Raw genomic sequence first — 15,245 nt, 5'->3', positions numbered from 1 at the left:
GTGCAAAGAGCACAGCTGACTCTATGACATTAAGCAAGAATTTAGTTTCTCTGGCTTTTTTAGTCAATAAAATGATCATCATAATTCTAGCGCTATCCAGCTGCCAAATTTGTTGTGAGTCTTTAAAAGAAAACAAGGGATATGAAGACACTCAGAGTAGTTAAAATTCTCCAAATGTAAGGTAACACTTCATTATTAAAATGCTTTGGTAAAAGTTACTTATGAACGTATGCTTATTGGTAGCTAAAGATCCAATAATGTTTTGTGTGGAGACAGTTTTAGGTTGGTTTTTCATGATTTGATAGTCAGCTTAAGATGTATCTAAAGCAGAGACTCACTATTGATGAACACCGTGGGAGGTGCTTGGGGGGATATGAAGTAAAAGTAAAGCGAGCTCTCTCCCGTTGAGTAAGGTATGTCCTGTCATTCATTCATTTATTCAACATTTAACACACTTACTGAACGTTTAAAATGAGCTAGGCTTTTTGGAGGAGATAAGGATGAAGTAAAGCAATATTCCCAGCACTGCTGCTGCCACTCTTTTTATGAAAAGGAGCTCCCGCAGGAGCCTCTCTTCCTTCTCATTGTGGCCTCCCTGTCTTTGCAGGGCTTCAACCCTATTTTGGCTTTCTTCCTTGTTAACTATGCTGGATCCCTTTATCAGCCGTTTCGACATTGCTTTTCCCACAACCTCAACGCCCTCACCTGCTTGATCTTATGCTATTTGCACTTTGCTAGCCACCAACTTTGACCAGTTCCACTTTTTTCCCCCAATTTTACTCTTACATTGCCGAGAGTGCTGAAGTGACCTTAAAAGGTCGATGGTTCTTTTAAGTAATCGCTAGGCTAGATTTCAAGAGGGTAGATATGGTCAGCTCAGGAAAGGGAGAAGGAAAAGGAAAAACAGAGGCTCCAGGCCCCTTCTCTACCAGAGAGAAGAGTTAGAGTTGTCAGTTCTTGGACCGTTTTCCTCTCCCTGACCATCTTCCTTTGGAATCTGATGTCAGGGATTCCCCTTTTTGGTCTCTTGCATTTGGTGAAGTAGATCCATTTCCACAGCAGAAGCAAGATCCCTGCCCTGCCAGGTACTGCTCTGGGACCGCTGGGACTCCAGGGACACAGGTAGTAGGAGCTCCTTGCTGGCCTTCAGGGTTAGAGTGTCTCCCTGGGTCATAAATCTAGCAGTCCTCCCAGTGGCCTTGGAGAAGGTCCCTGGGGCTCAGCGTTGTACCTTCTGCTGTAGGCCAATAATAAATGTGCAATGAGTGCATGAAGGAATTCCCACCCTGCTTAATTGCCTTCTCCCCTAGAATGACTTTCGTCTTCTCATCTCCTATAGGTTTTCTGCCTCTTTCACAGGCCCCAAACTATTCTTTGTTCTGTCATTCACTAATTACCTAAGCCGGGTTTCTGCTCTTGCAGAGTATTGCCAGGTAATTGCTTGGCCCTGGGCAGAACTTTGAAGGCCATGATAAGGTAATGTTGCCTCCTGGCAGCATAAAAATGCTTATGCACAATATTAAATATTCGCCATATTAGCCCTGCTATAAGTTGTGTCTTCTTGCAACACTGATGTCTAATACATGCTGGTATACTCTTCATGATATAGTGCTTATGAAGTATGGTCATCTGCTCAATACTTAAGAGCTTTAGAGGAAACATTGCCAGTGGCTTATTACCCTGCACAATCAGCCTTTTGATTATTTATCAAAGAGGTAACAAAAATCATTTTCAATATCATAAAGAAGTCTTTATCTGAGCCTCAAATGTGTAACTGCATTTGAATAATAAATATTTTGCAATTATTTTCAAGAGAATTCAAGAGATGCAAAAGGGATATCAACCTTAATTTACAAACCAAAGTCTCCTCTAACTTCAAATCATCTTCAGAGAGTCCTTTCCTAGTTCTACCTGTTAAAGACCTATCAAAATTAGCTTTGAGGCTTTGGCAGTAGAATGAGGCTTCTGTGTTCTTGTTTGCATTTTTTTTTAGGAAGCCCTAATAATTTTTAACACTAAAAGTCTGGCCAAGTATTTGAAAGCTGTTGAAGAACTGAAAAATAATGTGACTGAGGATGTAAAGCTGTCTTTGGAAGTAAAGAGTAGAGATGTCTGTGCCAAGTGGGAGGTAAGAATGTGCATATGTGTCTGGGGCTTATGCTTATAGATCTGAACCTGGGCCTGTTTGTCAGCAGGGCTATCCCCCTGTTTGCTCCGTATCACAGAGGGGCTGGTCCCTGCTGCCTGCGGTTCCCAGGCCCTGCATCAGCTAGCTTCTGCCCATGTTCAGCCAATGACGGCACTGTTTGGAGATCAGAGGGTGATTGGAGGGGGGAAAGGGAGCGTACAAAGCCTTTCTTTGCCTCTCTTTTGTGGACAGTGTCTCTGGCAGCTGTGTCTCCCCCTGGCTGCAGGTTACACGCTTCCAGCTTCTGGTGGATGACCCTTCTGCCTGGGCTCCCCTGAAGCCTCCAGCCTAGGGGTAGGAGCAGCTTTCTGCCAGTACCAATCTCTGGGTTGTCTTACTGTCCCCTCTGGCTTTCAGCTCTTGTGTGATCAATTCCCTGCATTTAATTCCCTCTGCGTTAAATATGTAGTGTTTTCTGGTTTCCTAGTTGGATCCTGACTGAGACAACATATTGACACATACACACCTACAGAGTTTCGTAGGAAAATAGGTGTAGGCTTTGGTGGCAGACAGACCTGGATCCAGCAGCCATGACCCTGGGCAAGTTGCTTAACTTCTGGGAGCCTCACTAATAGGATGGGAATGACTCCACCTACCTGGTAGGCTTGTTATAAGGATTTATATAGCACCTACCACAAAGTATGTGTGCAGTAAATGGTTGACACAAATAATCCATAACCAATCTATAAATCAAAATTGGGGTGAGTTTATTATGAGCCAGATTTGAGGACCATATAACCTGGGAGAGTTCTTTCACAAAGGAATGGAGCACTACAAAGAAGTGGGGGTGTGCAGAGTGGTTATATACAGTCAAAAAGTGTGTATCACATATGATTGCAGTGTCTCTTTTGCAATAGTCATGAGATTGCCCTGTCGGCACAGCGATTGATGGACACAGTGGGTAGCAGGTCTGCTGTCTCAAGCTGGGTGGTCACAGGGTGAGCGCAGCAATCAATTCCTACCTAGGGAAAGATGCTTATCCTTAAGGAAATGCCAAAATGGGGGAAGTTACATCTTTATCTTAAGGGCATTTGTTCTAGTCTTTGGGCCATGGCAAATGCTTAAAGCAGATATACAATAATGCATGCTCAACGGCCATGTCAGGCTCTTTTGGAAAAACAAGGTCAGGCTGAATTAGTTTTACACCAAATGGCTTCCTCGTGTACTCCAGTATATCCCATTTCTTGCCATTTATTTATCAAAATGGTATTTAGTATTAAATATGTGTGTGTGTATATATATATATATATATATATATATACACACACACAGAGAGAGAGAGAGAGAATATGGTAATATAATTGAATATCTACTGTTAAAGTTCCTCTTAAAACACATTTAAAATAAGCTTTTTTATTTTAGAACAATTTTAGATTTACAGAATTATTACAAAGACAGCACAGAGAATTCTAGTATGCCCATGCCCAGTTTCCCCTATTACTACCATCTTATATTAATATAGTACCTTTGTTACAATGAATGGATTAATATTGATACATTATTATCTAAAGCTTATACTTTATTCATATTTCCACAGTTTCAGTTTTCCCCTAATGTCCTTTCATCTGTTCCAGAATCTCATTCAGGATACACATTATAGTTACTTATTATTTCTCCATAGGCTCAGATATGTGTTTTGTATATATTTTCTCCCAGTCTGCAGCCTGTCTTTTAATTCTTTTTTTTAAAATTTATTTAATTAATTAATTTATTTATTTTTGTGAGGAAGATCAGCCCTGAGCTAACATCCATGCCAATCCTCCTCTTTTTTTGCTGAGGAAGATCGGCCCTGAGCTAACATCCATGCCCATCTTCCTCCACTTTACATGGGACTCTGCCACAGCATGGCTTGACAAGCAGTGCGTCGGTGCGCGCCCGGGATCCGAACCCACGAACCCCGGTCCACTGCAGCAGAGAGCGCACACTTAACCGCTTGCGCCACCCAGCTGGCCTCTGTCTTTTAATTCTGTTAACAGTGTCTTTCACAGCTAAAACACATTTTTAGTTAGAAAGAAAAAAAAATATGTTAATGGGTCTGGTATATTTTAAAATATCCTCCCCAAAGACACAAGGATGAATCCGAATTTCATGTAAGCTCTATTTCTGTCCTTTGTTACTACAAATATTTTTGTATATCTAATGGCAATCTTTTCAATGTATTCTGTTCCCATGGTTAATATGTGCCTCTGGTTTTTTGGTAGTCTCTTCATCATGAAATGTCTTTGTATATTCAACAACTAAAAATAGACATTGAAAAAGGAAAACTTAGTGACAGTATTTCAAAACTTGAAAAACAAATAAATAAAGAAAAGAAGCTAATTCGCAGAGGAAGGACCAAGGGTCTCATCAAGGAACATGAGGTAAACAACATGTTTCCCTTTATATTTGGTTGTCATTTTGGGGCTTATCTTAAATGGTTGTGTGTGTCCTTGGCCTAGGATTAAATCTGCTCTGAAAATTACTTCAGCCCTCTCATCCCTCGGGGATTATCCCTTATGTGGTTCAAGTTCTAGCTACAGCCTGTGCTTCTTGCTTTTTAGAAGCAAAACAATTCAGCATTGAGTTAATATTTCGTGACTTACCTTGATGTGTCTCAGTGGCCCTTGTCCTCGAGACTCTGGTTACATGTCATCTGTTGCTGAAGCACCCACAAGTGCTTTTGTGGGGACTTGGTGTTCTCAGAAGCACAGTTTTTGTGAAAGATAGCAAATCAGGATATAAACTAGCTGGGGCAAATCTAATGATCTCTTTTTGGTCCCATCCTGTTTGAATATTTCTCCATATTTGATAGTACTGACCCCTCTTTTCGTTTCTTTTAAACTTGCTACTGCTGTGGTTCTCCCAGTATCTATCCTCTTGCTTTTCCTTATTTGTGAGGGGGGCGGGGGAACTTCCTTTTAGTGTCCCTCACAAATTTCCCTTTTTTATTGTGTTATCTTAATGTTTTAGTTTTGGGGGTCTCCATTTTTGGCTAATTTCATGCTTGCTCTAGGCGATCTTATGCACTCTGGGGTTTTAACTGCCCTTGCCTACAGTGATGGTGCCTAAATCTTTGTCTCCAGCTGAGTCCTGTCCCCTGAGCTCCAGGTTCTGTTTCTGAGTTGTAGACATCACCAGCGTTCTTCAGAGACCTCACATTCAGCATGTCCAAAACCAACCAATAATATCTCCTCTCAGACTTTCCTTCCTCTAATCTCTCCTGGTTATGAAAGGCATTGCCGTCTGAGAACTCCTGTCCTCTGCTTCTCACTCAGCCGTAATGGGTCAGTTGCCAGGTTCCATCTGTTACTCTTCAGAATGGCTGCTGCTTTTCCTTCCTTTCCTTTGGTGCCGTCACTTCCCTTAACCTGGGTTACTTTCTCAGAATGTTCATCATCCTCCAGACCCATCACCAGAGTGATCCCTTTGAACCACAGATCTTATGTCACTGGCTCACCATTAACTCCCAGGACATCTCAAACTCTTTAGAAGGCCACCTAGGTCCTTCACAGTCTGGCCCCAGGACACGCCTTCATTGTCACTTATCCTGTGCCGTGTGCTCCAGCTACACTAGACTATTTGTCCTCTCAGAACATCTGGAGCTTTTCCTCTTTTGGCTGCTGCTTCTGCTAGGAATGACCTCTCTCGTCTTATGCTTGGAGGACTCTTACTTGTTCTTTCCACATCTAGCTCAGGTGGTTCCCTCATGTGGAGTAGACTTTCTCTGACTACTTCAGGCAGGTAGTGGCTCTGTCATAACACTTGTCACACGATATGCTAATTATTTGTGTATCTACTGTAGGGGAGGAAAAAGTTTTCCTCCATCCTCTTATGGTTGCTGGCTGGGTCTGAAAATTAAACTGACAAAGACAAATTAACAGGAGAAAAGCATACACATTTTATTTAATTTTTACATGTACATGGGAGCATTCACAAGAGAATGAAGACCCAAAGAAGTGACCAGGGCAGGAAGCTTTTATACTTTTTAGACAAAGAAACAGTAAATTTTTCAAGATTTGATAAGACAAAGGAAAGGGCCAGGGGTGGTAAATAGTGAGGAATTAACCAGGAAGATAAGGGTTAGTTTAACAAGATTTGTTTGCAGATTCGTCTCTGGGCTGATAAGAGTTTGTCTCCAGTAAAAGGAGACTTTATTTCCTGCTTTTGGGAAGAAAAGGGGGAGCTTTTTCTGTGTTTACTGCTTCTTAATTGCCTTCAGCTCAAAATAATTTTCATGTCAAAGAGGCATAAGGGGGGATAAGTCCCCCCTTATCCACAGGGGATATATTCCAAGACCCTAAAACCACTGACAGCACTGAACCCTATATATGCTATTTTTTCCCTATACATACATGCCTATGATAAAGTTTAATTTACAAATTAGGCACAGTGAGAGATTAACAACAATAACGAATAATAAAGTGGGGTAATTATAACTATTGTAATAAAAGTTAATGTAGATCTTAGACGATTTTTTTTCTTTCCTTGTTAAATGAGAACTTTCAGCTTTTCACTTAAAGGAACCACTTTACGGCTTCTCTTTGGCATATCCAGATTGGCAGCATCACTACTCTTGTGCTTTAGGGCCATTATTAAGTAAAATAAGGGTGACTTAAGCACAGGCACTGTGATACCCTGACAGTCGATTTGGAAGCTGGGTGGGTAGTGTATACAGTGTGGATACGCTGGACAAAGGGATGATTCACGTCCTGGAGCAGGACAGCACAAGATTTCATCATGCTACTCAGAATGGTGCACAATTTAAAACTCATTAATTGTTTATTTCTGGAATTTTTCATTTAATATCTTCAGACTGCAGTTGACCGCAGGTAATTGAAACGGTGGAAAGCAAAACCACAGATAACGGAGACTATTGTATTCTGGTTTCCTTCACTCTGTTACTCGACTGGGCTGACTTCTTCATCTTTGTTTCTCTGGTGCCCATTGCTACACCAGGCACACAGTGGACAGGCCTGTAAAAGAACATGTTGTTAAAGTCATACACATCTGTTAGTTTCTAATCCTCATGGACTAATAATGTACACTCATTTGAAACACATTTCCTGCTTTTTTCCTCAATCAGGCCTGCTTTTCTGAGGAAGGCAGTCTGTACCAGCTTGATCACCACATGGACGTCCTGCGGGAGCTGTGTGAAGAGCTGACTTCACAGAAGAGTCAACAAGAACTGAGGAGAGTGCTCAAAGATTATGAACAAAAGATAGAAAGACTTCGGAAAAGTGCTTCTGAGATTCATATGACACTGCAGCCTACGCTGGGAGGCACATCGAAGAACAAGTTAGTGCTTCCTAAGAATAACTACGTGTCAGGGAAAAATGAGATAAAGCCTCTTGCAAAATAAATGACATTGAGTATTATTCATTCTCTTTTAGGGTTCATTTTTCTCCCTCTATTTTAATATGCAATTTTGATTCCTTCCTAGGGGGACAATGAACACATCTGAGAATGGAGGAAGGAATACCCACAGTGAGGTACCATCTGCAAAATCCGATAATCAGCCATCAACTGAAAAGGTGTTAAATGTGGATAACGTATTTCAGAAGTAAACCTAATGAAAAAAGCCAAGTGTACAATAATCCACTTCTCATTAATTAAGTGTTGGTTTTAATTATTTGATTGTTTCCATCGGCTGAGAATTCCCACTTAAATCGTGCGAGGAAGACTGCTTTTCGAAGAATTAGAATACAATGAACCAAAGCTATGGCGAGCGTAATCTTGCTCTGAGAATACAAACAGTTCTTTCAAAAAGAGACCATTTTGAGCCATTATGAGTACACATTGTCTGTGCATGTTATTGTTGAGGGTACAGGAGGTTGGGTTTAATCTGTACAGATACTTCAGCCTCACTGAGATGAACTAGTTCATTTATCATGTGTATTTTTCTCGTTATAATGTCTTTTATCCTTGGGAATTGAATTTTCTAAATTCTTAAATTCTAGGTAAGTGGGCATTTACTGTATATCACAGACCAGACAACTCGTCAGAAGGTGTGGGGAAGGAATGAGGGGTATTTGTTGCCAGAGGTCTGCTCCTCCCGCTTGGCTTCTGTCTGCATTTGACTACGGCTGTGTGGTCGCAGGCAGAAAAAGCATTTAGGGGTTGGGAAAACTTGTTTTCTGTGCTGATTTACCAATTAGAAGGTGAGACTCAGCCTAATAAATCTCCTCTGTCCTCTGGGAATACCTTTCTCTGAGCTGAGAAACCTCAAAGAAATTGTATTATCTCTTAGCTTGGGGCGTAAAGAATTAATGATATCCCTTTGTATCATAAAGTGTTTATCTTTTCCAGACAATTAAATATATTGAAGATATTATGTTTACTATTTTGCATATTTGCTTAGGCAATGGAATCGACTAAGAATTTTAGCCTGGAATCTGAGTTAAAGCCTGCACAGGAAGAAAGCATTATGGAGAAGTGTGGAAAGGATCACAGTGCATCTGTGAATAGTTTACTAGAGAGGTAAGCTCTTTTATTTATTTATTTTTTGTGAGGAAGATCGGCCCTGAGCTAACATCTGCCAATCCTCCTCTTTTTGCTGAGGAAGACCAACCCTGGGCTAACATCCATGCCCATCTTCCTCTACTTTATATGGGATGGTGCCACAGCATGGCTTGACAAGTGGTGCGTCGGTGCGCGCCCGGGATCCGAACCGGCGAACCCCGGGCCACCGCAGCAGAGCTTGCGCCACCAGGCCAGCCCCTGTAAGCTCTTTTAAACAACTGGAAAGTCCACTAAAAATCTTTCATCAATGCAAATATGTTATACTTTAATAAGTTTTTATTATCCTTTAGTCATAATTTTTACATATGGTCCAGTAACTTAAACAGAAATTCCCTAAGATTTCCTCATGCACGATCGACAGTAATTAAAAAACAATTTTGTCTTATTTTTAAAATTGAGTAACATTGCATTTAATTTTTTCCCAGGTATGAAACACACAGAGAAACTCTTGAACTACACCTGCAAAACAACACATTCAGGATTACTTCTGATTTCTCGAGTGACAAGGACAGAAGTAGCACTTGTCTGCAGGAAAAACTGACAGATCTATGGGTAATTACTGAAAATATTGTTTCTCTGGTTATCTCTTTTATTAGAAAATAATACCACCATAAGTATGGACTTTACCATTTTTGCTAAGGTCACATATGCTAGAGAGTTCTTTCCAAAGAACTCTCTTTGTTGGATTGCATTTCTAATGTCACCTGATTCCTGAAAGTGATTTTTCATTCAAGTACCAAACCCAGGAGAGACTTTGGTTCAGGGTCCTAGTTTATTGCTCTTGCTCTAATTTGGTACTCTAGATATTGTGGCTTGTAGGGTTTTGGATTGTGCTTGGGATGGGGATGAGGGCTTCAGATAAATTGGTCAAAACAATGTGTTTGAAGGCACTTTCAACGAACACTGCTTCTGTGTTGCTCCAAAATTAACTATACGTGAAAAACCAGTGACCCTGAATATTTGTTTTAATCGTTCTTCATCTTGACCAAATTGTCACATTGTCTCTCTGATGTTGGGCAATAAGGAAGGGGCAGGCACTGGAAAAGTTTTCGCTCTACCTGATGGATGATCACCTGGAGACCCATCAGAGGAAGTGTTGCATTTGACTCAGGAGCTACAGGAAAAAACTCTATCTAGTGGTGGGCACAACAATTGGAAGCTCTACAAATAAATGTTTTTCTTAGTTTGAAGATGATCTGAGCATTGCAGTGCAACATTCTTGCTGTATGCTTGGAAATGCATTAGAGGGAAGCCTCACAGAAAACCCATCAGGTGGAGAAAAGGGCCCTGGGTGGTCCTCCAGGGCCTCCTGGGTTTTCTAGTTATGTTCCTTTCATGATGCCACTTCCTGAGTCACACTCTACCATCTGGCTCCTCGCAATTTTCCATTTGAATAAGCAAAATTCATATATTAAAGTTTCTGTTGTTCAAATGATGGATTAAGCACGTTTTCATCACAATTAAGAAGCTGTCTTGAGACCTTACCCCAGTGACTGAATAATGAGCTGGTTAGAAGAGCTATACTAATCCTTGGGGAAGGTGAAGAACAGATTATACAGATGAGCACTCTGTAAAATTCTGTAGCAGTGCCTTTTTTTTTTTTTAAGAACCAAGATAAGGAACTGGAATAGTATAGAATTTTTAGATGTTTAATTGTAAATAATAAATTAATTTCATTCACTTCTCATTTGATAGAAGCAGTTTGGGTTCACTCCAATTTTCTCTTAGTTTAGGGAGAAACAAAGATGTATTATATAGAGGAAATATAATATCTGTTCTTACATCTGTATGTGTCTTTCTGAATTGTATTCTGTGAACCCAGCTTAGGGGAAGGGAGTTTGGATTCCTTTGAAAGCCATATTGTTGACTCTCCTGACTTAATTGAATCGGTCCTTTGAGAGCACAGTTAATATCATTGTTCCCTGAAAGGTACTTCACTTGTAGATGGTTGGAAAGTATTTTTTTTAACATATTTTCATGTGAAGCTTTGTCTTTGTGTCCATAGTTGGTGAATATTTCATTTTGTAAGAACCGAATAATTGTGCCTATTAACCCATTAGTTGATAATTTATGCATTTCACTTAGGTCTTAAAAAATGAAACCGATGCTTGCTGGAAAGAGTTTGAAATCATTTCATTGAAGGTAGAAGAACTTGAGAGTGACATAAGGAAGCCTTTTATAGTTAAGGCAAGAGACAGATTAAAGGAAAAAGAAAGAGAGCTTCAGATGAATCTTAACACCAGGTATAATTCTGAGATCTATTAAGCTTGAATTTACTAAATTTACAAAATTTTTAAATGCCATTTTAAGCTAGGCTAGTACTATACCAAGTATGTTATTTTGTTTAGTTGTCACAACAACCATAAGAGAGGCTACTATATGATTGCATTTTACTGATGAGGAAATTTTACTGATGCTCAGGGAGGTTAAATAAGACAACCAAACCACACCACTGGCCAGAGACATCAGTGGAACTTAGTCTGTTGAGCTCCAAAGGCCATGCTCTTCCCACTGTCTCCCCTTGGGCGTGAATTTGACCGTGTCCCATAATTTCTCTAGGTTTTGATTCCTCATTTCTAAATTGAGTGTGCTGTTATCATCCCCTGTACGTAGGATGTGTATCCCCTATACGTATCCCCATTTTACATAAGAGGAAACTGAGGCTCAAAGTCTATATGTTATTTATCCAGAGTCACGTCTTTCAACTTATTATCAGAAGAGCCTATTCTTTGAACCCTATTATATTTCCACTAATAAATAGTTAGTGTTCATAATGAGGTTTCTTTGTCATCAAGGCAAAGTTAAACTACATTCAGTATTTTGTATTTTAAAAGAGAAAGAAAGGCTTAGTATGTTTTACAACAAATTTCCATTCAGTGTGGTATCTATTAAACTATAAAGAATATTTGAATATAGGAAACAACTTAATTCTTTGGCATTTTGGATCACTGGATTTGGGTTTCAATGTGATGATCTGTACATATCGTATGTATTTTTATTGGATAGTTATTTTTTGTTCTTGGTTAAATAATGGCATTAATATATTTTATAAGATATCTTTCTGCTGTGTTTTACCTCATGTCTGTTTATTTTTCACCCAGAATGGAGTCTTTAGAGACCGCACTGCAGATTGTGGTACCCGTGGAGAAGGAGTCGCTCCTTCTCTGTGGCTCAGACCTGCTCCTCCGTGAAATGGCCATTCAAGAATTTCATCTCAGTGATGCTGATGGCATTTATCAAAACCTGGGGGTAAATATAAGTTCTCACAGTGTATTCATAGAATAAATCAATTCTTCAGAGATTTATACATTTATGGATTTTTAATTATACATCAATAGTATATATTTAGAATATAAGCCATGACAGAAAAATCTTCACTAATTTAGACTTGTTATTTATTTCTCAACTCTTTAATTCCTTGCAAATTTGGAAGTAGGTAGCATAGGTAAATAATGAAGTATTTTCTTTGAATTTAAAATGAAGGCTTTCTTATGAATACCTTCTCTAAAGACTGAAATCTTAAATATCGTACTAGACTTAAATCTTAAATATCATGCTTAAATTGGCATATTCTGCAGTTTACTCATTCCAAATCCCATCTTAAATAAAAAATACTTAAGTTTTATTTTTCAGGTTATAAACAGATGTCTCAACAGTTCAATCTACAATTATTCTCATTGAAGCAATAGATTTATATACCTGCTTTCTTTTGGGGATTGAAACATCACGAAGGGTATGAGATAATGAAACAGCTGGTCCTCTGATCATTTGTAATTAAAATGTTTCCTTCTGTCGAGACTGTCAGCCTTGGCTACACTGAGAAGCAGTTTTCTAGATCAGATCTAGTCACATAATGTGAGGTTGGTTTCTGATGTAGAGTCTTTCTTCTTTCTGCCTTAGTCTTTTCAGCTTTTCTTATCTTTCTTTTAGAATATCCAAGATTCCATGGCAAAACAGATTGAAATATGTAACAACTTGGAACAGTCATGCAACTCTCCATTAAAGGAATTACACCCTCTTGATCTACATGCTGCACAGAATATTATATTGAAACACAGAACACAACTTGAAGAAATGAACCACAAGGTGCAGAGGAGTAAAGATGCCCTCAAAGCTCTGGAAGATTTTTTGGCTTCTCTGAGAACAGTTGAAATCCCTTCTGAGCTTGTTACAAACCTTCCAGCCTCAGATACACAGGTGGAACCAGAAAATACTTTGACAGTAGAAAGTAAAGAGGAAGAAATCCATCTGATGAAAGACAAGGCCAGACATTTGGATAAACGTTTGAAGATGCTTGATATAAGCTTTAAAGATGCTGAACGGGGTGAAGATACCTCCTGTGAAAAACTTCTTGATGCTGTGTCCAAAAATTTATTTGAGACACATGGCTATGGCAGACAGGAGGAACTCACTGAAGAAGACAAATTACTAGAGACATGTATTTTCAAAAATAATGAACTCCTGAAAAATATCCAAGATGTGCACAATCAAGTCAGTAAAATTGGTCTGAAGGATCCAACCGTTCCAGCTGTAAAACAAAGGTAAGTACTGTTTCCACCCATTTCCATGCAAGATGACACTATTCTGTATTTTCAAATATCTATTAGGTGAACCAGATACTTTCTGTGTCTTTCTACTTCTGTTCCATCCCACTCTATTCAGTGTTCAGCATTCTTTTCTGTTGACTTTTCAAACAAGCTTACTTTATGTTGATATTGTGCCTTTACAAAAATGTTATATAATTTTTTTGTTTTTAAAGCGTGCCTGCTCATGGACAAAGGAGTAGTGAAATAAGATATGTGTAAAGTACATGAGTTACTTCAAAGTCCATTTACTGCCCTATGTTTATTTTGGAATTCTCTTGATGGAGGAAGACTTGGAAAACTCCACACATTTGATAATAAAGAAACAAGTGGTGGAGGATGCACATGCCATTCTTGTCCGTACTTCTTCCTTCATTATTTGACCTCCTCCTCTCCTCCCAGCAGAATTAGAGTGGGGACTGAGTGGGAGGGCATGGGACTGAATTTAAGAGGTAAGCTAAGGTTAGTGTTGATTCTGGAGACTGAGCGGTAACTGAGGTTGGCAGCCTTCTATATGAGTGCTGCTATTTTCATTCTGGCGTTCAGAGCATGGCCTTCAGGTCCTGAAAATGAAAATGTTAGCAAGAGTCACTTTTGTGGACCTCCCCTCTCTTTTGTAAGTCACTCCCATCTTCTGTCTCCTCCGCTGTCCACGCCTAGTCCCTCAGGCTCAGTGCTTTCTGAGGCTCTTCAGCGGACCAAGCTCTTCCTTCTGAAATTTCCCTGTGACCTCAGTCTCAGTGAGACTTCCATTCCTACAGTGCCCCAGTTCTTAATGAGGTGTTGAATTAATAACTAATTTAGTTACTAATTTCGTTGTTAATAAATTTTTATTGTATATTTATAAGTAATAAATTAAATATTAATTTATAAATGAAAAACTATACTTTTATAGATAACAAATTGTTTTAATTTTTAATTGAGTTATTTATAGAACAAATATGTATTATGTGCCAGGCACTGTCTTAGGTACGAGGGATTCAGCAATTAACAAAACAGGCAAAAATCTTGCTCCTTATAGAGCTTATTATCTAGTGGGAGGAGTAAGATATTCAGTGTGTTTGGTGGTGATAAAAGCTATGGAGAAAAATTAAGCAAAGAAGGAGGAGGGAGTTGCAATTCAGTTAGGGTCATCAGGGACAGTTTTACTGAGAAGGTGACCTTTGAGGAAGATGGGATGAGAGAGCAAGCCAAGTGACTAGCTAGAGGAAGAGACTTCCAGGCTGAGGAAGCAGTAGGTACAAAAGCCAGGTGTGGGACTGGGCCTGGTGTGTTAGAGGAGAGGCTAGGAGGTGAGAAGGTCAGCAGTGAGGGGAAGAGGTGTGAAAAGGCATCAGAGAGGTAAGGGGTGGGATGGGGCTTAGCTCATGTAGGGACTTGTGGGCCATGTGTTGACTTTGGCTTTTTCATTGAGTAACATGGGAAGTCATTGGAGGGTTCTGAGCAGAGAGAAACAATTTGGTTTTCATTGTAACAAGTTCTCTTTTGGCTGACATGTTGAGAACAGACTGTAGGAGTCAAGGGAAGACACAGGAAGTCTAGATTAATTTATGCAGTAATCCAGGTGAGGGATGATGGTGACATGGACCAGTGGTAAGGTGGCGAAAAGTGTTAACATTCTGTATATATTTTGAAGATAGAATCCACAAGATTTGTTGATACCTTGTACATGGCATGCAAAAGAAAGGTTGGAGTTAAGAATGCTGCCAGGGTTTGACCTGAGCAACTAGAAGAATGGAGTTACCATTAACTGAGATGAGAAAGACTGAAATTTTTCAGGTATTGAGTGAAAGATCAAGTGTGCTCAGTTTTAGAAATGATAGGTTCAAAATATTTATTTGACATTTTAGTAGCGATATCAATAAGACTTAAAAATTGTTGACAAGGCAAAAATCCACTATAATTCAAAAAGCAGATATTTATTTGGGCAGTTAAAATTGCAATTTGAGAGACACAGATTCAGGTAGAAACCCAAA

At 39.4% G+C, this 15,245-nt stretch overlaps 1 protein-coding gene across 10 annotated transcripts in view; it reads left to right on the top strand.

Annotated features, from left to right (window-relative positions):
* The window catches only part of SYNE2 (spectrin repeat containing nuclear envelope protein 2), a 267,254-nt gene that overhangs the window by 65,515 nt on the left and 186,494 nt on the right, over positions 1-15,245 (top strand). For 9 of the 10 annotated variants that reach the window (XM_087448395.1, XM_087448393.1, XM_087448392.1 and 6 more), the window contains exons 21-29: positions 1,994-2,128; positions 4,390-4,548; positions 7,251-7,462; positions 7,608-7,698; positions 8,526-8,644; positions 9,112-9,238; positions 10,772-10,929; positions 11,788-11,935; positions 12,617-13,227. In XM_087448395.1, the coding sequence (XP_087304521.1) occupies positions 1,994-2,128; positions 4,390-4,548; positions 7,251-7,462; positions 7,608-7,698; positions 8,526-8,644; positions 9,112-9,238; positions 10,772-10,929; positions 11,788-11,935; positions 12,617-13,227 (1,760 nt within the window). The remainder of the gene's footprint in view (positions 1-1,993; positions 2,129-4,389; positions 4,549-7,250; positions 7,463-7,607; positions 7,699-8,525; positions 8,645-9,111; positions 9,239-10,771; positions 10,930-11,787; positions 11,936-12,616; positions 13,228-15,245) is intronic. The other variant, XM_087448388.1, reaches the window with a different exon arrangement.

This window comes from Ceratotherium simum, chromosome 24 (genome assembly GCF_057802395.1).
Source record: "Ceratotherium simum simum isolate JZ-2026a chromosome 24, ASM5780239v1, whole genome shotgun sequence".
In the NCBI taxonomy this organism is placed as follows: Eukaryota; Metazoa; Chordata; class Mammalia; order Perissodactyla; family Rhinocerotidae; genus Ceratotherium; species Ceratotherium simum.
Note: the sequence above shows the minus strand (reverse complement) of the source record. Positions and strands in the feature narration are given on the sequence as shown.